The sequence below is a fragment of the Fundulus heteroclitus genome, chromosome 5 (genome assembly GCF_011125445.2).
Source record: "Fundulus heteroclitus isolate FHET01 chromosome 5, MU-UCD_Fhet_4.1, whole genome shotgun sequence".
Taxonomy (NCBI): domain Eukaryota; kingdom Metazoa; phylum Chordata; class Actinopteri; order Cyprinodontiformes; family Fundulidae; genus Fundulus; species Fundulus heteroclitus.
In genome coordinates, this window is record NC_046365.1 from 3,042,420 (window position 1) to 3,067,192 (window position 24,773).

Consider the following 24,773-nt stretch of genomic DNA (forward strand, 5'->3'; position numbering starts at 1 on the left):
AAGGGTGTTGATGACCGTCTTCTGGACATCTGTCTAGTCAGCGGTCCTCCCCATGATGGTGTCGTTTACTGACCCAGGGTGAGACCATTTAGAGGCCAAGGAAACCTTTGCAAATGTGTTCAGTTAATCAGTGTATTAGGTTGAACCACCACAAGTTTAACTGTTTCACAACAATCTAGTTTTCCATGACACTAAATGTTGGGGTTTCATTATCTGTAAATCAGTTACCTAAATTAACAAAAAAAAAAAAAAAAAAAAAAAAAAAAACAGGCCTGACATATGTATGAGTTTCACTTTTTTAAATAAGTGATTTAAAAAAAAATTAGAACTTTTTCAAGATATTTTTGTATGCCACTTTCACTTCTTATATTGAATTATTGATGTTTGAATAGTTTCAAATTGAGAATGCAGCTGGAATCCTTCGCTAAATTAGATAATTTCAGCTTTTGAATGCCCATCCTTTCATAACTAGGTTGCCCAACTTCAGTGCCTTCTTACAAGATGCAAGAAACTTATTTTCAACTAGTGTCTCCCAACTACTAAAGTCAATGTTTTCAAGTCAAACCTGTTTAAATGCAGACTTTCTTATGAACTGGTAACAAGAACAGAATGTTGTCCTTATACGTGCCTAAATATACAATAAACTGTCAAAATGTTGCTGGAAGAGGTAATTATTGAGTGCATTGTAAATAATTTAAAGATCCTGTATGGAAAACAATTGGACATATGGCTTTTTAAAATCTACAACTGAGATTACTACATGTAGGACTTTAAGAACCTGCAGACGTCTTGCCGGTTAAACAAAGTCATATTGCTGCACTTCAATATGACCGGCTCTTATGAACGTAAAAATATCCCAAATGCATCTCTGGGGCTGTCAGTGCATCTCTTTCAGTCAGCATGTAGGAATCTTTTCTTCACTTATATAATGTCCAACCGTGTTGCTTTAACAAATAATAGATGAAAAGCAGTACAGGATGAAAGTGTCTCAGTGGAGGGCTGAACGTCTGAGGTGCATTTCCAAAAACCACATCAAATTGCACATTTTATATATATATTTTTTAACAAGTCTGCAGAACCTGCCATGTTGGATACAGTTTATATTGAGTGGAAGTCACCTATTTTCACACCATTAGGGTTTAGTATTTACTGCAAACCTGCTGCTGTAAGGCTGCCCAGTTTGACAGTTAAACTGGAGATCAATCTGTCCCATGGAGAAAAGTCCTGCCGCTGCAAAACAAGAGTTTCCTGGTGTCCCTTCAGAATAAAAGACACTGTAAATATTCAGATGTTTTCTTCTGGAATAAAGATCATCTAAACATTTAAATAAATCACTGCATCTGTTGTCTTATAAAAAAAACACTCCTGAATCATTTAATGGCTGGAAGCGGATAGAGTAACATGATTAAATATTTTTTTCCCCCCCTCGATCCCAACTATACAAACCGACTTAACAGAACTCCGTTTTAGGCGCATGAAGGGAGGGTGGAGACATGATTTATGAATAGTTTCATTATTTCTTTTAAAAGAATATCAGAATAAAAATGCTTGCATTAAACAGTTTACAATATAGTACCATGCTAGCGCTGCTTGCCCCATCCTAACAATTTATCAGCAGTGAAGAATCAGTGCCGTTGGAAACTACAACACACACTAGTGTTAAGAAGCTCCCTCAGTCCAGATGCCCTCTGCCTTCACCCAATCACAGTGCCCGAAACAGGAGGCGGGGGTTAAGAGACGCACACAGAGATGGGAAAACGATGGGAAATTCTTTCAATCTGAACAAAGCTGAAAAATGACACTTGATGCATACAACATGTGTGGATGGAGCAGATAAAATGAACAGAGGAGTTTGGGCAGGGGGGGGGGTTCACAGTTTTCTCAGCTATGATGGAGGGATGGATGAAGGTGTACATATGAGGGCACGTGACATAGGGTGGACTAGCAGGGTTCCGCTGTATCTGCAGCTCTGATGAGCACAGCTTTAGTAGTGTTGCGCACCAACTGATGGATATGTCCTCTGGTCACGGGCAGAATGGGAGCAAACCTACATTCCGGGTCTGATTAAATGGACTTTGCTCATTCATTTCAATTCTTCTCATCCGTCCAAAGCGCTGCTCAATCCTTGGCTTTGTCTTCTTGTTTTGAACACTTCAGAGTAATGAAGCTAGAAGTACTCTCGTCCGCCCTTCTGATATAAAGTCACGGAAGGTGGGCGAGACAGACAGCTATGATGATGGGACGTCTGCACTGGAAGGGGGGGGGATGGGGGGAGGGGCTGGAGGAGAGCATGCAGCTGGCAGGCGGCTCAGACGGGGGGCGCCTTGCGCTGCAGTAGATACTGGTGAATGTCATCTGCGTCACGCTTCAGCCAGGCGGCGTTCAGGAGGATGTTCTCGCAGCACTGCTGCACGGTGCGCTCAGCAGCTGGCGCAGGGTGACTCTCGAAAAAACTCTGCATGGACAGACGGAGAGAGACAGTTTACTCGGCACACGTCCACATTTACAGAAACCACACCTTTTAATGAAACGGAGACAGCCTGACGCTTTTTAGGAATGGAATTAATGGTTTCACACTCATTTATGCCTGCGTAGGACTTTAATCTATAGTGGTTCTCATAACGGGACATCTTTCTGTGGAGGCCTTAAGCTGAGGCCCTGGTGGTTCTGTCAGTTTCACGTCATTCTAAGCTTCATCGGACCTCCCAACAGTCCAGCAGAAAAGTGTTGGCCAAAGGGTTTGGAAGTATCACGTGTTTATTTGTAAAACCTTGCAGGTCTTTGTAGAAGAGCTTCATTGGCTTAACACTTTTATAGCACATTCACTGTGAGTTTGCCATGGAAAAAAAGCTTAAAAAAAAAAATAGGAAAAAGTGGGGGAAAAAAAAAATAAAAATAAATAAAAATAGAGTTAGGGTCACTTGTAGTGGAAATCATTGTTGCGCAGTTTTAGAAATGATTATCTCTAAAATAAAGTGAGCAGCAATCACACTCTTACCCCCAATTAACCTGGCTGATGCCCACTTCCTGGCTAACAGATCAAGTGCTGCTTCTCAACTCTTAAAAACCTGGACTTTGGCAGATCTGCTGCCTTGTTTGAATGAAACTCGGCTCGATGAGCACACCCTGAACTGCGCACTACAGATGCTGGGCTTCCAGCTGTTTCAACCAGAACACAGATGAGCTCTGGGATAATAAATGGAGGTGGAATCTGCTTTTACATATGTAAAGAATGGTGTGCTGATGTCACAGTATTACACGTACTCCTCACATGAGGTTTTTTTAAATTGACTGTACACTTTTTAATTCACAGAGGGAGTTCTCATTTGTTCTGGTCAGTGTTTACATCCCACCACAAGACAGCAGAGCAGAGACTGAAAAACCTAGTCATTGTTCTTTGAGAGGTTTGCGCTGTAAAAATCCCAAAGTGAACCACTAAGATACAGAAAACATAAAAGCTTCAGTAGGTAGCTTTTGTAATCCTAATCACCAGTAAACCCAAACACATTTACTGGAAAGATGCCATTCTGGTGCCTAGTGGTCAGGGCATGAAAAAAAAAACAAAAAACATAATAAAGAGGAGATGACTGCTACTGACAAGATGGAATGAAGAGTTGAAAAAAAATGAGCCATTACATTATAAGTTGCTCCTTAAATGTGACGTTCCACATGAATAAAACTTTACAGGGGGGGGACTCACCTTAACTTCAGCAGCCATTTTATCAATAGCAAATCCATCGACTGTGAGCTGCAAAGACAGAAACAAGTTAAATGCTAGGGAAGCAGCTAACAAAGCTTTTATTACAGTTAAATGAAAAAAAAAAAGAGCCAGTAGATATCAAACCAACTAAGACCAGCAGAACAAAGCAAGACGTTTCAGTTTTAATAGCCAATAATACACGCGATTGCTACAGGAGACAGGGACTATGAATAACACATGACCTCATGTCCATCTAGATACTTCCAAGACATGAAAAGCATTTTGGAGCAGCTTCCCCATTTACCTTGATGAGGCGTGATATAAGGAAGCCTCCCTGGTAGCGGTTGTAAAGCTCCTCCCAGTTGTCCCTGACGAACTTCCAGGCAGCTTTCCGGCCTAGTTTACTGCTTCCTGCCACGCCTCCGATTACAGACACCGTGTCCTGGGGACGAACCTCTTCCTGTCCGGGTCAACATCCACGGCAAAACGTTAGGGTGGAACAGAAACAAATACCACCAAGTGATCAGAGTGACGCTAGACATTTTTACACAACAGCTGAGGAGGAGTTTGGACGTCCTCTACAAAGACGTTAAAACACTGATTCTATGCGTCCAAGGATTTCAGGCCGTGAAGCTCCTCTGAGGTGTAGGCACTCTTTGTCTTCACCAAGTAATCAGCGCTAACTATGGCATGTAAGATAGAGGCAGATTGCCTGCGTTCTTTACCTCATACCCGACAGCAGCAATTCTGTGGATGCTTCGTTCTACTGCAGATTGGTCAAGAGTATCAATATACTTAGTTTTTGTTTGTCTGGAAGCCGTGATGATCATGTTCGCCTAGCGTTGCGCTTTCCTACCAACATGGCAGTTTAGGGGCGTGGATCACTTCCGGGTCAGACGTGTGGGAACTATGCAGCCTGTGTGACTTCATAGGGGTGTGGAGTTCAGTTCGGTCAGGGGACTCTTAGTGTATATTCCAGTAAAAACACATTAATAAGGATCCCTTAAGTAATTTCCCTCTGGGATTATTAAAGTATTTCTGATTCTGATCCCAGACTGGTCCTGGAGATTGGATCAGGACGGTACTAGTCTACAACTGACTATGTCATCATTAATGTAGTTTCACATCAAGGGAAATCACATATAGGAATTAAATACTAAAAACAAGCTAAACAAAAGTAAGAAAACTAAAAAAGCCAAAAACAGGTTGTGTACCGAGAGCGCGAAGTTGAGGACCTTCTGGGTTAGCTCAGGAGCAGAGATGGCGCCGAGCACTCGTTCAATGCGATTCTTCTCCTCCTGCATGTCTGCTTGTTTGTGGAGCTGCAGGAGGACACAGAGAAAGAGTCTGTTAGTAGAAAAACATAGGATGATGAAAGGTGAATGGTTTTCATCCTTTCAGCAGCTTTACCTAGAGCCATGAACACAGACAGCAGCGGCAGCAGAGCCAGCAAGTTCATTCTAGCTGTGTGCATACGCCAGAGTTCTTGGTCCAGCAAAATAAAAATAAAAACTTTCTAGCAGACTGACAACAGCAACGAGTACAAAGCTAGTATTTCAGGAAGATCCATGCAGTAAGGCTTTTAGGGACGGCAGAACTGAGCATCACATCAGAATCAGAGACTGAATACAGAAACCCCAGGGGTCCTGCACACTTCTAGTTCATTCTAAACATTCACACTCACTCCCAGACTCAGAAGTCCACATAAAAAAAATGGTGAGTTTATAGTTGAGATATTTCTACGGTGGGCAGACATCAAAGAACCTTCCTCCCTTGTGCCCTTCAATTTTTTTGTTTTGGCAGAACACATGGAGCAAGAGAAATAAGAAAAGGAAGGTTAGTAGGAGGTGAGAAAAGAAGAAAATCTCAGAGGAGAAGTCAGATAAAAAAGGTAGAAATAGAAAGGTGTGAAAAAGTTAAGATGTAAGAAAGGAACGGTGAAAAAAACACTAGGAAGGAAAGCAGCAAGGACCTAAGGTAGGGAAGAAGTAAGGAAGGAAAAACTTGAGGGCATAAGGACACAAAGTAGGAAGGAGGGGAGGATGCCATTTCTTAATGGTGTAGAGAACAAAGTGTGAATATTTCTTTAAGATGTTTACCTTCAGCATCGTGTCCAGTGTGGCGCTGTCGCCATGCTTCAGCACTGTTAGATACACCTGGTGAGAACAAAAAGATTGGTGCAGTTTTTCATAGAATGCATCAAATGTAGGGAGTTGGCTTATTTCCATCTTTTTTTGCACTCAAATATATGGCATGAAGGAATTTAGCAGCATGCCACTTCAACACACAAAGCATATCTTATATAGATATTGTTCAGCATATGATGCATTTTGGGTCTATACATGTCTGTCTTCGGCGTTTTATTAACCGAACATGTGTTTAAACCCACCCATCTCCTTTGATTAAACCCAGCTAGCAGGAAGCTTTTATCCAAGGTTCACTTACTGGGCTCCTCAGGTCTGCAGGCAGCACCTGCTTCCCCTCCACGTGCTCCTTGAATCTCCGTCTGGCCTCCTCCAGGGTGGGTTTGTGTCCCGCCTTGCCCAGTTTGCCCAAAACCAGGCCTCTCAGCAGGGCATCCAGATGGCCTACAGTCAAAACAATATTAGAAAATTATTTGAGTTGCTGCAGAAATGATGGGACGATAATTTATAGAATCACAAAGGCTAGTGCTGATGCCTTCATGAAAATGTCAAAAATTGGGGATTCGTTTTTTGGCCCCTTGAATTTCCATGAAAAACCTGAAGCGTGGCTTTAAAAAAAAAAAAAAAAAAAAAAAAAAAATCACTGTTTAATATATCAACGTGTTGATTCATTTAACCGTTAAGAGAAAAGATGCTATTTACCGCAAACGTGCCAAGAGAAACTTCATCGTCAAACGTGGACTAAATTAAATGTTACTGGGGAAAGAAATCTGCTTTAAGGCAAATGTAGAGACAGGAATTGTGTGACCCGTTCCTCAGCTCTTCCTCACCTTCCCCTGGCTTGCTATCCCAGCCCAGCCTGAGGCCGATCGGTGAGAAGAGGTCCCGGATGAACTCCTGGATCTCTTCGTGGAACTCCGTGTGAGACAGCAGTGAAGACAACACTCCCAGGTTGCAGCTCAGGTCGCTCCAAACGGTGTAGTTGGGTTCGTTGATGAACGCCTCCATCAGCTTCAGCACCTCCACTGTGCTGATCATCCCTGCACGAGACTGAAGCCACACAACAAGAACCAGCAGTGAGCAGAAACGTCTTTCTTGCCTCTCAGAATCTGAGCAGCACGCGTCGCTGCAGGAAGGACACATAAGGAGTCCTAAACCAGAAACCAGCAGGATGTGGGATCCAGAGCAGATCAAGACAGGAACATTCAGCACAAAGTGGAAATTATTAAAGTATTCACACCCCTTAAGCCTTTTCACATTACAACCTAGCACTTCAGTGTTTTATTGGAATTTTATTTACAGACCAACAAAGTAACACGTGGTGGTTAAGTGGAAAGAAAAGGACAGATGGTTTTCTAGAGTGAGCTTTGGATTGGTGTTCAGCCTAGTTCTACTCTGACGCCCTTGATTTGAAAAATCCTTCCCAGTGTCATCAGGTGAATGTGCAACGATTGAGCTGTTCAGCAAACACATGTGGGTTTGGTGTGGCAAAGAATGGATATGTTTGAAATGCCCACTGTGGGGTGGTGGAGGAGCTGTGATGCTGTGGGCCCGTTCCTCCTTCACATTTCCAAGGCAACCGTGTGAAGAGTGCACGGCATCATGGACCCACTGAAATACCATGTCATATACTGTAGAACCACAAACTGGACTGTACCAGCTAATTAAATAACGTCTCATCAATGGAATGGATTTTTCAGGAGAATGATTATCCAAACGTAAGGCCAAGTTAACACCAAATGGATCAATAGACTTTAACCCAACAGGCCTGTGGGCAGAGCGTCAGAGCAGACCCAGGACTCAGGATGATGTAGTTACTGCAGAGAGGAATGCTCAGAGAAAGAAAATGTGCTGTACACGTGTCATAGGATGAATAAATCACATGCATACACCCCAAACTGCACTTTGTGGGGATGTGCTTGTCAGCGAGCCTTACCAGGGAGAAGAGGTCGTTCTGCAGCCCGAGTCGGTCCACAGGCTGCAGGCTGAGGTCTCTGACTCCCGGCAGCAGACTCTCCAACATGGATGAGCTGTACTGGATGCGATAAAAGCCCACAGTTCCAGGGTTGATCTGAAACCAGCAGGACAAGAAAGTAGAAAAAATACAGACCGGTTGAGGAAAAGGTCAGATCAGAGCATCTATACAACGTTAATGCTTCTGTCTCAGTTTTATTTTGCACCCATTTCCTTTCAGTGTGGAATTGCCAGGAATATTCTGCCATAGGAACATTTCAGCATAATGCACTTAAAAAGGTAGAACTTGAAGCTGCTTGAATCCCACCTGAGCTACATGCATTGCTGTTGGTGAGGAGAGAAGCGAACATGACCTTACCTTTACCCACTGGTCTGGACCGATGCCGCTCACAGTAACAGTTGTCTCAGCTTTGTCCAGCAAAAACTTGAGCTTGGAGCATTTGGGGTCCTCGCTAGTACAGATACTAATGGGCACCATCCAGCTGGGGCAATCCTCACCTGTTCGACAGACAGATGGGGTGAAGATCTTTTTAATGATAGCAGTTCAGGACAATGAATCCATATTTATAAGGCTTCTAGAGAAACGGGTGAGTGGAATCGGCCGACGTTCAGCTCTTGAAACTCAAAAGTCTGTGGCTGTATTCACAAAGAATCCTAAGACTAAAAGTAGCTCTTAGCCTCAGTTCCCACTGCTCAGTGGAGAGCCGGTGAGATGTTATCCCTCAGTAATAAATGCAGTGAAACGTCTACTCAAGCCAAATGGGACGGCACGTTTGGATAAGGGATGTAGCACACGGCTGTGAAAAATTCATGTACAGTCCTGCCCACGGAGGACTTTGCTATGCCTAAGAGGTTTTCACTCGTTGCGTGTCAGCGGGGGCAGTGTGACGTAATCTGCCTCATTGCTAGGTTAGAGTCTGAAAGAAGCACTCACCATTATGTGGTCCACTGGCACAGAACTTCTTCTGCGAAATCTTCAGAATTCGGTCCTCACCTTGCTACAAATGACGTCGGACAACAACGTTAACACAGTGGAACCTTACAGCCAAGGTGAACAAATTACAACAATTATCCTGTCGGCCAATGGGTTCACACTCGTTTTAAAATGTACTGTCCATCTGGTATGGTCGCTTCTCAAGAATCAACCAGACCCAGGTGGTAAATACAACGTTATACTGAAGGAAAGAAAGTGGCTCACCTGTTCCTGGTCAACTACTATAATTGGGAAGCCCATTTGCTTGGTCCATGAACTCATGACTGCAGCAATAGGTTTCCCACTCGCCTGTGCCAGACAGTCCCAGAGGTCCTCTGTGGAGAAGAGCCCAGAGAGAGCAGTCAGCCCTGCATCCGCCTGAACCCTGAACCCTACACTTCTACATGCAGACCAAAGGCTGACGTCCATTTTAAAGGAGCGACAATATCACAAGTATCGATATCATTGTTTGCTTTCAGAAAAAAAAACCTTCTAAACTTGTAGCTAAGAGGCACAATCCCTATAAATATTGAATCTAGAGCAAAGGGGAGGAAAGAGCCTACCAGTCCTTCAACTTATTAGACAGTGTTAACTGAATGGCCTCACCTGTAGATGCATTTTTGTGTTGGAACTTTAAAAGATATGCATTCATTCCTTTCCTAAAGTCCTGTGAAGACACAATAAAAGACCAACTGAAATAGGAAGAATGTGAAAACAGAGTCAGTCCAGGCCGTGAGTTATGGACCACCAACCTCGTCTCCAGTGTAGTTGTGCAACATTCGGATCACAGATGCTCCTTTGCTGTAGGAGATTGCATCAAATATTTCATCTACTTCTGACGGGTGACCCACATTCACCTGACAAACACAACATCAGGCTCAAAACACTTCATTTCACCTTTTATAGAGTCATTTCACACACACACACACAAAAAAAAAAATCTTTCAAATGACAAACTTAAGTAGGGCCGGATAATAATTCAATAATATATCTTTTGATAGATGTGTGGTGCAATAGAAACAAAAAGTCAATAAAAAGTTCAATGGAACAGTTTTCCTTCATTTTGCATTCCAGCTCATCTTGTAGGTTAATACTACAGTCATTACATCCTGCCAACCAATCACAAACGCAGACCCAGGAACCAGGGGTGGCGTCACAAATTCTGGGCCCCATGACAAATTATTTTTCTATTTTCCTTTTTGGGGCCCCTGTCAATCAGGGATGCTTGGAATTGTCCCAACATTCCCCCCTATATGGCACCCCTGCAGGTAATGCTCCGTTACTCAGCTCCGCCCCCTTCAAAGAGTTTTTCTTTTTTTTCCAAAATCTTGCAGTTTTGGAAAAAAAAAATTTTTTTTTTAACTGCACTAGTGGCTCGTTTTTCGTACAGGAAAGCGGGTACGAGAGAGAGGAGAGACAAGGAGTCGAACTTGGGTCGGTTCTAAGGACTAAGGCCTCTGTATATGGGTCGTGTGCACTAACCACTGTGCCACCGAAGCACGCCCACATGTTGGTTTAATAAAGGGTTGAATTTGAATTCAGTGTTTGTGCGTTCTTTGCCTAAAAACAGGTCATTAAGCAACAGCATATAATAGCCAGTTTGTTAAATTAAAGATGAGCCTTAAGAACAGATATCTGAATGGCCCAAAGAGATAAAACCTGTCGGGATCCTGGCTGTCGTACCTCTATGGGGTGGCTGCTGTCCAGTGCATCCAGGTCAAGAGCTCGGGTGTAGTCTGCCGAGACAAACTGGGTCCAGATGTCATACTCTGGGAAGCAGTGATCCACGCACAGGTACTCAATCCAAGATGCAAAGCCCTCATTAAGCCAGAGGTGAGTCCACCATTCCTGTGCACAAGCATACACATTCAGTTAGAGCAGGGGTGTCAAACTCAGTCCTATGTTGGGCCACTTTAGCAATAACAGGGCTGGTTGCATCTGTATAGATGACACTTTTGATTTCAGAACTTCACTCCAGTTCACATAAAAATGTAAAAAACTTCACAGTAACATAAAATTAACAGTTTATCTGCAAAAATGGTTGATATTGGGGCGAGTTAAACTTTAAACGCATAATTGTGCATCACTTTTTTCTCTTTTTGGACAATTCTGGTTTGTTTTAATGTGTTGTGGGAAAACTGAAATCTAGCGGCAGGATGCTGTCACTACACAGGTAGTCGCAATAGGAGACAGTTTCAGCCACTTTATACAATTTAAAAGCATAAATGCCTCTACTTTATGACATGATCTGCCTTTTTTGGCTCTTGAGGGCCGGGTAAATTGGCTTGATGGGCCGGACTCGGCCTGCAGGCCTTGAGTTTGACACATGGGAGTTAGAGGAACACTGTGCTGTAATGAGATTCAGGCAGTTTTCTGGGACAAATGGCTGGCCTGATTGGGTTAGGTTGCACTTTCAGAGCTCATATACGGTGTTTGGTAAACTATATTTGTCATAGGGCTACTATGATTGGCCTGCCTAGTGTCATTCCAATTTGTTCACCTTCCAATACAGAGTTAAGCCCCTGATCACAAATAAAACACACCCATCTTTGCTGATGCAACCACAAGAGCTCAAATGACTCAAGCCCAGTTGTGTCGTCAGCTGGACCCACTTAGTCATAATGCATGAGATGCATGATGGGTCATGAAGAGGAGCTGCCCCACCAGTTAGAGACAGCATTTAATGATAAAGTGCCTTCTAACCACATGAGCCTGTTCACATGAAGTCAATGTTGAACAAAAACAGTTGCTCTGCCATTACTGGGCAGCACTGTGGTGGCGTCTTGCATTCACATCCTGGTCTGGATTCTTTCTGCATACAGTTTCCGTGTTCTCCTCATGCTTCCCTCTGTTCTCTGCAGGTACTCTGGTTTCCTCCAACAACCCAAAAACAAGACTGACTGCTTAATTGGGAGTGAGTATGGCTGCTGACCCCTCTGAGGTGCCCCTCTCACCAGAGGTAGGCCTAACGCTGCCAGGATAAGCATTAGGGTGATGGAGGAGCTTTTTAAAGTTGTCCATGAAGTAACCACTTAGTTCTTACAATATTAAAAAGGCTCTCTTAACAGTTTGTTCTGACACAACCAGTAGCTGAATGTAGCCATTCCTCTGTGGCCTGTAATTTCAACTTGCCATTAAATACCATCACACATGTGGGCAAGATGATGTTTCCCTTTAAGATTGACTGGAGAGTGTTCTGGACCATTACCATGGTGACCAAGTTTCCAAACCACTGGTGGGCGAGTTCGTGTCCGACCACTAGCGCCACCCACTGCCTGGATGACGAGCAGGAGTTCTTCGGATCGATAAGCAGCGCAGTCTCCCTGAAAATAAAGCACAGCTGCAAAGCTCTCCCACAGATAAAGCTGGGCTTCCTTCTTCCTCCCATCACAGCCCCCCTTTCTTTTACCCGTTAACTTTCCCAATCACGTTTGACGAAAATGAAAACTGAAACTGAGTCATTAGGCTTATTAAACAGCATGCAGGTGGTTGAGAAGGTTTTGTTTTAATGCAGAAATGCAATAAAAACACGACCGACCTGTTTAAACTGCTACTGCATAAGTAGCTTCACAGCAGCCTCAGGCTCCAGAACACTGCTAACGTTAACGCCATTAATGCTTTACTATAGTCCAAATATGCAGCGTTCTAAACAAGCTTACCTGTACGTAACAAGGCCCCAGTTTTCCATGGCACCTAAGTCACAGACAGAAACATGAGTTTTACTCCAAATGTTTTCATTTCCTTAGTGAGGCGCATGATTTCTAGTTACTCACCAGCAGCGAAATCAGCAATAGCTATGAGATCAATTTTAGGTAATGGATAAGGAACATTGAAGTAGTCGTTGTAGAAAGGTAAGGTCTTAGTAGCAACCTGCACAAGAGAGCATCAGACCGCCATTATGGTTTACATTCACCGTATCGGCATCAGAAAGAGAAAAAAAAAACTCAGAGAGAGAGAATACACCACATGATAAAAGCATCATGCATGTTCTGCTCATGTCTCATTTATTCACAGCTACACTTATTCTTCCCAGAGAAAACGGGAGAAAACACACACCTGTTGGTTGGCCTAGTGCCCAGCAAAGTATTCTCACCTCCAATGCAAACTTCCCTTGTTCCGCCTTCCCGACAGGAGTGTAGACGCGTACCGTTACGCCATCGGACGACTGGCTCTCCACAAAGTCATATTCGCCGATCACAAAAGCTACGAGGTACGTGGACATGATGGGTGTGGTGGCAAACTTTACCTCCACCAGGTTTTCGTCATCTGGGTATGGCTTTCGATCGATGACATTCTGGAGAGAGGAAACAGCCCAGTTATAAATATTCTTTAATCCCCTGTTGGTCTGGACTACGACTCCAAACACACGCCAGGGCTGGTTCTGAAGTAGATAAAGCAGGCCACCAGTAAGCTTCAATTTGATCTTAATACCCCGAAATATTATTGTTTTTTTTGTCCCATTTCTATCGCAATGTGAGATTTTAGAATCAATTAAATGCGATTAGATGAATTATAAATGTTATAGCTTTATGTTCAGGTTTATAAATGTTTTCAGAATAACAATTTCTGAATACTGAAGGATTCAAATAAATCATTAAAAGCCCACAATGTATGCTGATGAGTGACTAAACTTTATCTGCTCTGTAAATTAGTGCAGTTGAGAAAGCCCCCTCTGCTGATGTTACTAAAAAGAAAGAACAGGGGGATTAAATTAGAGGAAAAAGCATCTGAACAGCCGTCAATCCAACTCCGTCTAAAGCCAACTCAGAAATAATTTCAATGTTTGAACAGGAAATGTAAAACTACATCTGATTGGCCAAACAGGTGCACTAAGTGATAAATACACACACATTCATTCAACTGTTAGCCATGAGGGGTGGGATGGAAAATAACTGTCAGATAATGGTTGCTAATTACATGCAGCTGCAAATGCTTTCAATTAAGATTGCCACCCGGTAACTAAGCTCATAGTACACATACATATAACATTAGCCTGTAGTAGAATTTCCAGTCTGTCTGGCCAAGGTAAACTACGACAGAAGGACAAGCACCGACATCTGAAAGGTGGCAGCAGAGAGGAACTCAGGAGGTTGGGAGCCTGGAGTTTCTCACGATGAGGCGTGAACAGATGACTTACCATATTGGACAAGGCTACTCTGTCCTTGGGAACTATCAGAGCGATGTCAAAGGTGGCTTTGATGGCAGGCTCATCCCAACAGGGAAAAGCTCTGCGGGCATCTGTGGCCTGAAGGAAACAGGTAAAAAAATAAAATAAAATAAAGGCTGTGAGTTTTATTAAGACATTTTTTCATTTAGGACAGCTTTTTCCAATTTGCGAGGCTTTCTGACTAGATGAGTGATAAAAGACAAACCCAGTATAGCATCGGGGAAAGAATACCTGATAAGACAATAAAGCAGTCTGCAGCATTCACCGTCACCATTTCTGCACCGTTTGTAACCAAATTTGTTTTTTCAAGGCAAGTTTCCATGTGCTTGACCAAGTCTGCCAGTAGCACTGCAGGGTAAATATGCATCTAAGAGAATACACAGATCTTTCCAGAACCCACTGCCTTCATCAGAAGCTGTTGGTGGGGTAATGAGGGCCACCTACCAGTCAAAGCGTTCTGTGTGCCGTGTCTGAAACTTTCTAAGTTGAAAGGAGAAGAGTAAAACATCAAGATTCAGCATTAAAATGCCAGATTAGCGTAGCTTTTCTGACGGCACATCACCATCGCAGAAATCCCACTCAGACTAGAGACCCCATGCCCAGACTGGATATCGTATGAATGACGCCGATCCAGCATTCAGATCCAGTCATTTCTTTTTTTTTTATTACCGTATTTTGCAGGCTATAAGCGCACTTAAAATCCTTCAATTCTCGATGGAATAAAAATCCATGGTGCGCCTTATAAATGATTACCGTTGTGCTTACTGAGCGATTTTATGTGGTACAATGAGCTCAAAAATCTGTTAAAATGTGTAAGTATGACTTTGGTAAGCAATGAAGCTGCTCTGCTCAATGGATATTCGGAGCATGACGGTACAATGTGTCACTACCTGATCGGCCCTGTAACAGGACCCCTGAGCAGTCTACAACATTGCCTGACTGTAATGTTGAAACTAGAAGTGCATTCATGTAAGGCGGCCTGGGCAAGAGTACGCACTAGAAAAAATAAACCTAGTAAGTTAATTCAATCTAAAAGTTCAGTTTATTTTGGCCTTATGTTAGAAACAGGGCAGTGTCGTCCAACTACTCCATCCTCCCGGCAGAGACGGATAGTTCTCCCTCTCAGGAGAGAGCGGTGTACATGAGGGGGCGGAGTGAGATTACACGCTTTGGAAGAATATTTAGTGCGCCTCATTATGTGGTGTGCCTTATGGTCCAAAGAATACGGTAAAAATCATACGCAGCAATACAGTTACAGCGATCTAGTCACTTCAGTTCTATGTTTGCAACACCAGTTATGTCATCATGCAGAGCACACAGAGCAGCTAGCGATGATCAAACAGAGCAACAACCAGACCGAGCCAAGTCTGCTTTTTGGAAGCATTTCAGACTTGATACACCAACAGGTCCGACTGCAACACGCAATATCTACAACACGGAGATTCCACGGGGTGGTGATAAAGCTGGAAAATTCAACCCCACAAACGCGAAAAGTATACGGTTTATTAATTCAACAGTAGTTTTGGCTCAGTATCGGCCAATATGCTCAGCCCAGGTATTGGTATTGGAAAAAAACTGGATGGGTGGATCTCTAACTCAAACCCACAGGCAGAGCAGCGGATGCTCACTTTGACCATGTGACTGATAAATATAACAGGGCTGTTTCGTGCCGAGTTATAAGTGCCATCTTAAATAATAAATTAAGCCAATAATTTAACAGAACCTCATTCAGTTCATGCTGGGTGTGTGATCACTTGCATTTTCTCTTATTACACATTTACAATAGCAGCGGTTAATGATTAAATAAAACTGGATCCTCCATAGGTGGTGTCAGATCTGGTTCTGCTGGCTCACAGCCAATAAGGACCATGTCCCACTCAGGTCCAGCAGTCTAAAATCTAACCAGGTGGTGATTCTAAATCTCGCCCTACATGTGTTTATCTCCCGTTTTCCAGCGGGTTGGTACCACTCAAAGTTTAGCCGTCTGAAAAATACAGTAACCAGCCTAATTATTAAAATGAAGTTGCTTGGGAAAGTATCACAGACTATAAGGGCACTTAAAATCATAAAATTTTGTCAAAAATTGATAGTGTGCCTTATAATCCGGTGTTTATGTTTACGGTACCTGTGCTAACTGACAGATTATATGTGGTACAATGTGCTCAAAAATCTGTTGAAATGTGTGAGTACGACTTTGGTTAGCAACGAAGCAGCTCTACTAAATGGAGCATTACAGTACACGGTGTCACTAACTGATCGGACCACTGAGCTGTCTATAAGACTGCCTAACTGTAATGTCGAAACTAGAAGTGCATTCATGTCAGGCAGCTCACGCCCGGAGAACGCCTTAGAAACAATAAACCAATTAAGTTATTCAATATAAAAGTTGTTTATTTTGGCCTTGTGTTAGAAACAGGGCAGTGTCGTCCAACTACTCTGTCCTCCAAGCAGAGATGGATAGCTCTCCCTCTCTGGAGAGAGCGGTGTACATAAAGGGACGGAGTGAGATTACACACTTTGGAAGAATATTTAGTGCGGCTTATGGCCCGAAAGATACGGTATATTAGGGCATCAGTTTGCAGAGATACCGAAATAAAAAGGTCCGTTGTGCAGGTAAACCGTCACTATACACCATGAACCTCCATAGAAAACAAAACTACATATATAGGTGTGATGGAGGTTGCTCAGCGTTGCTGTGGAAGACAAAACAGGTCCTTTAGTAGAACCGGTTAAGAAGTAGCTGCAACACCCGCCCTCACTGTCAATGCAAACCCTTTTAATAGAAACACCCTGAGAAAAGTGCAGAACATGCCCTTAAGATGACAATAAATGCCATTACTTTCGTTTTTAGGTAGTCACACCATGTCAGTTTCAGCTGAGGATACCTTTAGATCTCCAGAGCAGCCACCTGAAACACTTTGCCACCACTAAACAGAGGCGCTGTTAGACCTGCTATAGTGGGACGCCTGACCCAGGATACACGTGCAACGCTGCAGGATAAGTCCATTTCAACAACTTAGGAACACATTCAAAGTTTAAACCAAGTGTAAAATCCTGTCTTTTTATTTTTTCCATTTAGATAGAATTTAAACCTTAATTGCTCATGAACCACTTTAAACGTAGGGGATTATCTACATCTAAAGGACATTAAACACAAAAGAGCCGAGTAAGCTGGATAAAAAAAATGCAACATTTAGTTGATCATTTGTTGTGACAATGCTTCTAAGGCAATGAATCCTATAATGAAGGAAAGCCTGTTGATTACCCCTTAAATGGTGACACATTTATAAGGAAAACACATTAGTTGATTGAGCAGCAGAGTTGAGTAGGAGGGTTGCACCAATGAAATATTTGTCAGATCCGCTCTATAAATCCCAAAGGTCTTGTGATGGAGGCAGCAGGTCCCTCACTAGAGGCTTGACATCACTGGAGACCACCAACCATAAGTCCAAAGTCTGACGCTGAACTCCAACTGTGAAGATCTTGATGCTCACCCCCACAGAGCCGGGTTTGTCAAAGACCACTTTCAGAATCTGTGAGTAAAGAGGCTGGAATAGCCTGCTGTCTAGAACCTTCTCAACACTAGCCTAATCAGACTGGGCATCTGTCTTTTATAGGAATACAAGCACTAACCCCGTTTCCCCATATTTCACATGCCAGTCACTCACCTCAAACTGTGTGACAGCTGCATACCGGGTCTCTCCAGCAGGTGTTGTATATTTACTTCGATAGAATCCTTTCATTTTATCGTTCAGTTCCCCCACAAAGTCGATCTTCAATGTGCCGGAGCCTGTAGAGGTGTTCACAGAAAGAGCGGCGCTGTTAGTTCAGCCACGTTGGAGGGGAAAAGGTTGCAGCTGTCCTACAGCTATGATGAGACCACAAGGACAGCTAACTGACAGGCAGAGGCCCTCCTTACCTTTCTGTAGGGCACTAGGAAACGACAAGGTGACTTTTTCATCCTCGTTCTGATAGTTGAAGCCTGTGGCGTTGATTTCTGAAACAAGGCAAACAGAGAGAAGGCGAGAGAAGATGGCTGTGAAACAGCGACACTAGCGTGACCTTTCAATGAGCTGACGCAGAGGTGAGAGAGGTCATGAGAACAGTTCAGTCAGGACAAGCAAGAGAGACAAAGCTGAAAGCTTGATCCTCACCATCTCCTCCGTCTGGTGCAAAGGAGGCTGTGATAATGTCGATGTCAGCGCAGTTCATCACAATCTGATTGGTAGCCTGTGTGACCTGTGAATATTGACAGAACACAGCTTAACCTACACTCTTAAAAGCATCCCTGCTGAGACATTATGTTAAACGTTAAACCCTGGGAAAGACGAGGTTTTCCTGCAGATTAACTACCGTCAGAAATGCAGCGTGCAGACAAAGCCAAAATGTAAATGAGCATGGTGCACTTTGCACTGAAACGTGAGCAGCGACTGGACCGCATCTGCGCGTTTAAATGTTTAAAGGCTGGAAACAAACCTATTCTCCAACCTCACACCCTCGCGCACAGATCCGGACAGCAGGGCCATGCTTGTCAAGCCGTGGAACAAGACACTAGTGGGTCTCTGAGGACATTTCACTATCAATTACTTGAAAGGCAAATGCAAGAATATTAAGAGGGATGTGGCTTCTGGCAGTGAACACATGCTGGTAGCCATGGTGCTTTCATCTCGTTACTGAGATGTGCTACGTAAATGAACTTGCTTTGCCTTGTTCAAACTTACATCAGGTAATGAATTGATCAAAGCACACTGGAATGTGTTCCAGTTTCAAGCTGGGAAGCCCGCCGGATTGGCTGATTGTTATATTAGGGATTCAGTATGAGCAATACGATCCAGGGTTTCCCCCAGAAAAATGGGCTAATCCTGCCGGTGGGCGTCGTGGTGGATTGTGGGAGGTGAGCGGGTAACGCTGCAGCTTGAGGGAGGAGCGCAGCGTGAACGTAGTGTGCGTCAACCTAATACCAGCGAAGGCGTTAGCTCATTTACACCGGGAGCTTTTCTCCCAGGCGGGAACTTCAAGACGCTCTCAAGCGTCGAGTTATTTCACATAAACAAACAACACATAACAATGATAATAGGCTTTGGGGGAAAGCCTGCAATCTAAAACTGCATTAGTGTGTTTTGTACTTTAGAACACTATGGTATCAAGTTCAATGAACAATCTGGTAAAGTCCTGCGTAACTTGAAGATTATACCATAAACCTTTGTTTTTAACTTCAGCTGACTTAACCACAACTGGTGAAGTGAGGTGACCCATGGCTCAGTAGGGGAGCACCACACATATGGGGGCTATAGACCTCGACGCAGCTGTCCCGGGTTCAAGTTCCAACCCCGGGGCCACTTACTGCCTTCCCTTCCTCCCTCTGCCCTTCTTCCTGCCAGCTACTGACCAACGGTGGCCACTAGCACCACCAGATCTTGAAATTAAAGAGACGACATCGCCAACTTTACCACTTTGAAAATCTAACATCTAGGGTTGAATCTTCTATTTCAACTCTAAACTTGAAAATTCTAATTTTATGGAAAATGGAAAACAAGCTGAAAAAGTGCAGATCTTGTTGTACTGTTGCTTTGGAATGTCTTGTAAAGATTGGTGGTACTTAACAAAACGTATTTACTTGATGGTAATGGCAACTGGAGTACCTCTGTACCAGGTCAGGACGCAGCATTTATTGTGGTGGCGAACACACACCGACACACTTGGATACTCTGCAACAGTGACAGTTTGCAGCACAGGAGTTTTGACACGGCTGTCGGCTCTGAGACTGAGACTGACGAGGCGGAAAATAGGCTGCAAATGTGAAACATGACAGGAGGCAGAAAGCCAGACTGTTGAAACCCATTAGATGAACCCGCTGAGACCTTGTGCCACGTCACGCACGTCTCTCACGTTAAGATCAGGACTGAGCCTGCTTCACCGCCAAGCTGGAACCCTTATTTTACAAAAGTGAACAATAAATGATGAGCCTTAAACCTTTCCATTCAAAGAAATTTGCAAATAAGAGCAGGTAGAGATCTGGAGAAAAGTTAGGTTTATCTGAACATATCTGGGTCAAAGGTCGTGTCCAGACACTGCTCAGCTTTTGGTGCAATGGTTGAAATGAAGCTACAGGTGTACAGGTGTTAGCTACGGGCTAACAATACAAAAGAGTTTCTAAATCGCTTGAGAGCATTTGCGTAAACTCTCAGATGGAGCCACGTTAGTTAACCTGAGTCAAATCAGACATTTTCATTTCTGCGAGTATAAGGACCATGGTGTCCGTGTTCTTATTTGGCTAGCAAACTCACCTGACCTTAACCCCATGGAAAATCTATGGGGTATTGTAAAGAGGAAGATGTGCAATACGCCAGACCTAACAATGCAGAAGAGCTGAAGGCCACTATCAGAGCAACCTGGGCTCTCATAACACCTGAGCAGAGCCAGACTGATGGACTCCATGCCACGCCGCATTGCTGCAGTAATCCAGGGAAAAGGAGCCTCAACTAAGTACTGAGTGCTGGACATGCTCAGACTTTTCAGTTAGCCCACATTTCTGAAAATCTTTTTTTGTATTGGTCTATAGTTGGCAAACACTTTTTCAGAAGCACTTTTGTTATACTGAGTGAAATGGTCCTTCCACCCTGACACTTTGTATTCAGAAAAAGGAGATTAAAAATGTGATCTCTGCTAGAGCTGCCCGCACCCCCCTCTGTCCCTCAAGTTCTGGAGGTATCACCTTATTGGTTGTCCCACGTGCCAATCATTCTGACGTCCTCGTGTAACGCCAGTGTGTATGGGCACGTTCCTGGTTAGTTTCTGCTTGCTGGCTGGGCACGCCCACTTCTAGTGTTTATGTATCTGGTTAGCTTAGCCGTTAGCTTCGTGTTAGCCATTCATTGTAGCTCCGCTGCTCTCACTGTACACTTTGTTTGCTCCTTGTGAATCTCAGCCATGTTCAGTGTACAAGTTTATGAGAAGAGGAAGACCTCAGAAGCAAGAAGTAAGACCAGAGAGGATTTGGGAGATGATTGCCAGAATCTAGTGTAAGTGTAACATTGTGGAACCAAACGGGGCGTGGGGGCGCGGCGCTCAGCAAAGTAAAATGCTGCGTTACACAAAACAAGAGGGAGGAAACAACCACAGCATATGACACCTCGTCAGGTAGGTTCTATTTTCAAACATAGTTGCTACTGAATGAAGCCACATTTGGCCAAGCCCAGTAATCTGCTGACTTCAGCGGGACCCACCCTAAGTGAGCTAATGGTGAGAACTAGCGTGGATAAGAAGCACATTGAGCAGAGATGCCCTCTGTGTGCTTTCACTTTCAGTCCGCCGGGCTAGCTGTCCACACAGACCGTCTGTAATCACTACCTGACATGTGTTTACCTTTACACAAGTCCGCTGATACCAGGCTATGAATGCTGCTGGGAGAATAGGGGGGTTTATTTGCGACAGGTGACTTCCACCCCAGACCAGCGAAGAGCAAAAACTATCCTGCTACTGTCCCGCTTAAATCCTTTGGCGGCAGCAAGCGTGTGCCAAGTTTTTCCCCCTCATGACTATATTGACGGTCCAGGAAAATGAAATGGTAAGTTAAATGCAATTGCCAAAGAAAAAAAAATTTCCACCCAGCTTGTATAAGACACATACTGTGAAACTGTGGCACAAGTTCTGCTTTAGAAATATTCAGCAACAGAAAAAAAAAAAAAAAATTGTGCAGTTGGAAATACGCAGAACGTTACAAAAGTATTCATACCCCTTAATCCTTTCATGGGATTTTATGTCCTTAACTATAGACCTGTTGGCCTCACATCACACATCATGAAGGCCCTGTGGAGTTTAGGGTGCCATCCGACACCGGCCTCAACAAGCTGTCGTCCTGACAAAGCAGCCAGCACTGTGACCATCATGTTCTTTGATTCCTCCAGTGAATTTAACCCAATTCAGTCTGATTTACTGTCAGAACCTACAGAAGACTCGGGTGGAGTTCGATGAATACCCCAACAGAACCCAGTTTGAGAAACTGACAGGACGGGAGTCTAACCAGGTAGTCAAGAGCCCCATACAGGAGCCAGTACTCTCTCACCATTCCCTTTTCACTCTTTACACCTCAGATATCCTCTGCTAGTCACACAGCATCTGCAGAAACACCCTGATGACTCTGCTGTTGTCAGGTGCATCACACTGAGATTAAAAGATGAGTACAGAGAGCAGGTGGACGGCTTGGCTGCACGGGGCGGAAACATTGTTCTCATCTTAAATGTGAACAAAACAGAATGGATGCTTTCAGATTTCAGGAGAAACCGGAATGGGCCAAACAAGCCTCAGTGAAGGAGAAGAAGAAACAAGGCAGACTGTTCTGGTAAAGGAACTGGGACTTCTTTGGCGTTTGCAACTGGATGCATGATATCTTCTGTAATCTGTTGTGGAGCGCGTGATCACTTCTGTCCTCCAACAGATGACAACAGCGTCACAACCAGTGGCTTAAAAGCTGAACGTGGTGATAAAGAAGGCCGGCTGCGCTTTGGGGCCCTACTCTGGAACCTCTGGAGATGATTGCAAAATGAGACATGATGGACAACTCTGAACATTCCCTTTGCAAGACTGTAATATAATAAGAGTGAAAATGATACAAGGGTTATATATATATATATATATATATATATATATATATATATATATATATATATATATATATACTATATATATATATATATATATATATATATATATATATATATATATATATATATATATATATATAGTGTTAACTAACAGTTTAGGAGGATTCCATTGCTTGTTAGGTTCACACTTTAGCAATACCATTTATGGATGATGGATCCAAGATGCACCATGAAATTTTCCACAACTTTATCCCCAATGGTCTGGTGTGTCCCTTGGCCTCCATGTTACAGTTTGTTCAATAATCTTCTCTAATGAACCTCAGAGTTTAATGACACACAGGCGGACTGTAGTTAATGATTATGCAACTTTGAAGGAAATTGGTTTTGCTGAATTTTAATACACATGAATTGCTGAATACAAATGTATGACTTTTTTAACGTGCGTTTGTAAAATTAATATATATATTAAAAAAAACATGTATTATCTTCTTTCCACTTCACAATTATGCCCTACTTTGTGTCGGTCTATAGCATAAGATAGAATAAAATACTCCAAGTTTGTGGTGGTAATTTGACAAAATGTAAGTTGAAGCCAAGACACTACTAGTTCTAATAACTACCCTTTGCAGATCCACATGTTTGGACTTGAAACTAACGTGGTGAGTCTTGGGTTTTCTGTTAATGTGCAGTGAGGGAGTGTTTACAAGCAGGGACAGGTGTTTGCACAGGTGGCCGACATGGTGGCCGCACAACAGGCGGAAGAGCACACCATAGATCTTTGGATCTCCTTTTTATTTTATTTTTAGCGATCTAAATGTTTTTTTGCATATAAAATAGGTTTTCGCAAATCATAATTCCGACTAGTTTAGCGGCACTCATTCATTCAGCTCCTTCGGTGTGCTACAGGGAAGGTGAGCGAAAGTGGATGGCTAAAAGCCAGATGCACATCGAGGGTTTAGAAACCCTTGGCCCGCAGTTGTCTCAACCTTAGCCGCTCCTCGCACATTTCCTTACGTCTACAACCGAGCTGTTGTCAAAACGGATAGCTGTCAGACTGGGTGAGGGGGTGGGAGGCGGCGACACGATGCTGCCGTATTAGCCAACACTTGACAGCGTTAGCCAGGCGCTGCTCGGCTCGTTTGCAGCAGCAATAAATTGTTATTAAAGTAACCGTTAGTTGTTTAAGGTCGTTAACTGGGATCCAAAGAGGTCAGACGTTAGAGCGACAGCCAGAGGCTGTTAGCAGAGGCTAACTTAGATAGTCTAACAGTTGGCTAGGCTAACATGAGAGTGCAGGTCTGCTGCTACCGTCTGCACAGCTGTGTTAGCTATCGAGACTAGCCTGTCATTAATATACAGCCACCTCTCCGCTTCTCTGGCCAGTGCGCACCTCTTTAAAGAGGCTTGCTACGTAGCAACCTCCAGCTAACGTTGCTACGCGCTAGTGGTACCCCGCAAGCTAGCGGGCTAGTTGTGAACAGTTTCTCGTGACCAGGGAAACACGATAAACTGGCTAGCGAGTGGAAACGTTAGCTGGTCAGATTACATAACAAAATCCCTGCCTGGCAGGCTCAGACAACATCATCCATGTCTGAAGCCAGACGCCCTGCTACAACTCACCTCCACTTGTGCCTCCAGCTTGCCGTCAAAAGTGAAGTCGATCAGGTCTGGCCTCAGACATAACCCATAGTTGACAGGGTAAACGTCAGTAGGTAACCGCACGAAGGGCCTTCTTTCGGGCATGGTTCCTGTATTTTGGCCGCTTACGCTACCGAAGAAGGAACTATGTATAGAGCCGTTTATCTTTCCGAGATTTAGCAACACGGAACTTGCCAAGATGGGCTTCGGTACCGCGGATGGACAGCAGCTGGCGAATCTACGTGAAAGCAGCGGGACCGTGCGCCTCAAGAGCAGCAACATGAACTGAAGCCCTTTCAGCACTACTCTTCGCTCTTGTGCAGCCCAAACAACTTCACTTAATCAGCGTCGAGTTCAAGATGAGTGACGTCATTACGTTTCCACCTGCGTCCCGAACGTGTGTGCGGAAAAGGCAGCGCAGTCAACTGACTTTCTTATTCATTAATTCCCACATCTGGGCTTTGTGTTGGATAGCAATTTATGTAAAATTACGCTTAAAGGTGCACCATAACACTACTATTATGTGCCTAATTTGTAGTTTTTTTGTTTTTTTTTTTAATAAAAAAAATTATTT

The 24,773-nt window shown here is 43.6% G+C and overlaps 1 protein-coding gene across 1 annotated transcript; it reads right to left on the reverse strand.

Moving 5' to 3' along the window:
- Positions 1–1,040: 1,040 nt before the first annotated feature.
- On the reverse strand, positions 1,041–24,570 carry npepps (aminopeptidase puromycin sensitive). Its single transcript, XM_012869844.3, has 23 exons — positions 24,182–24,570; positions 18,113–18,197; positions 17,878–17,955; positions 17,627–17,748; positions 13,929–14,036; positions 12,885–13,085; positions 12,565–12,661; positions 12,451–12,484; positions 12,000–12,114; positions 10,475–10,639; positions 9,544–9,648; positions 9,398–9,458; positions 9,017–9,126; positions 8,753–8,816; positions 8,177–8,316; positions 7,781–7,915; positions 6,675–6,894; positions 6,146–6,288; positions 5,800–5,856; positions 4,915–5,022; positions 4,005–4,160; positions 3,701–3,748; positions 1,041–2,455 (listed from the first exon to the last, which is right to left on the reverse strand). Exons 1-23 carry the CDS (start codon positions 24,479–24,481, stop codon positions 2,309–2,311), a joined length of 2,799 nt encoding a protein of 932 aa, XP_012725298.1. The 5' UTR covers positions 24,482–24,570; the 3' UTR covers positions 1,041–2,308.
- Positions 24,571–24,773: the final 203 nt, after the last annotated feature.

Excerpts from the sequence above, each read along its gene's own strand:
- npepps (XM_012869844.3), bottom strand. The coding sequence starts at position 24,481 with ATGTTGCTGCTCTTGAGGCGCACGGTCCCGCTGCTTTCACGTAGATTC. Across the intron at positions 9,459-9,543 it reads ACAACTACACTGGAGACGAG|GACTTTAGGAAAGGAATGAA; the intron begins GTTGGTGGTCCA and ends GTGTCTTCACAG. Across the intron at positions 8,817-9,016 it reads TAGTAGTTGACCAGGAACAG|CAAGGTGAGGACCGAATTCT; the intron begins GTGAGCCACTTT and ends CGTCATTTGTAG.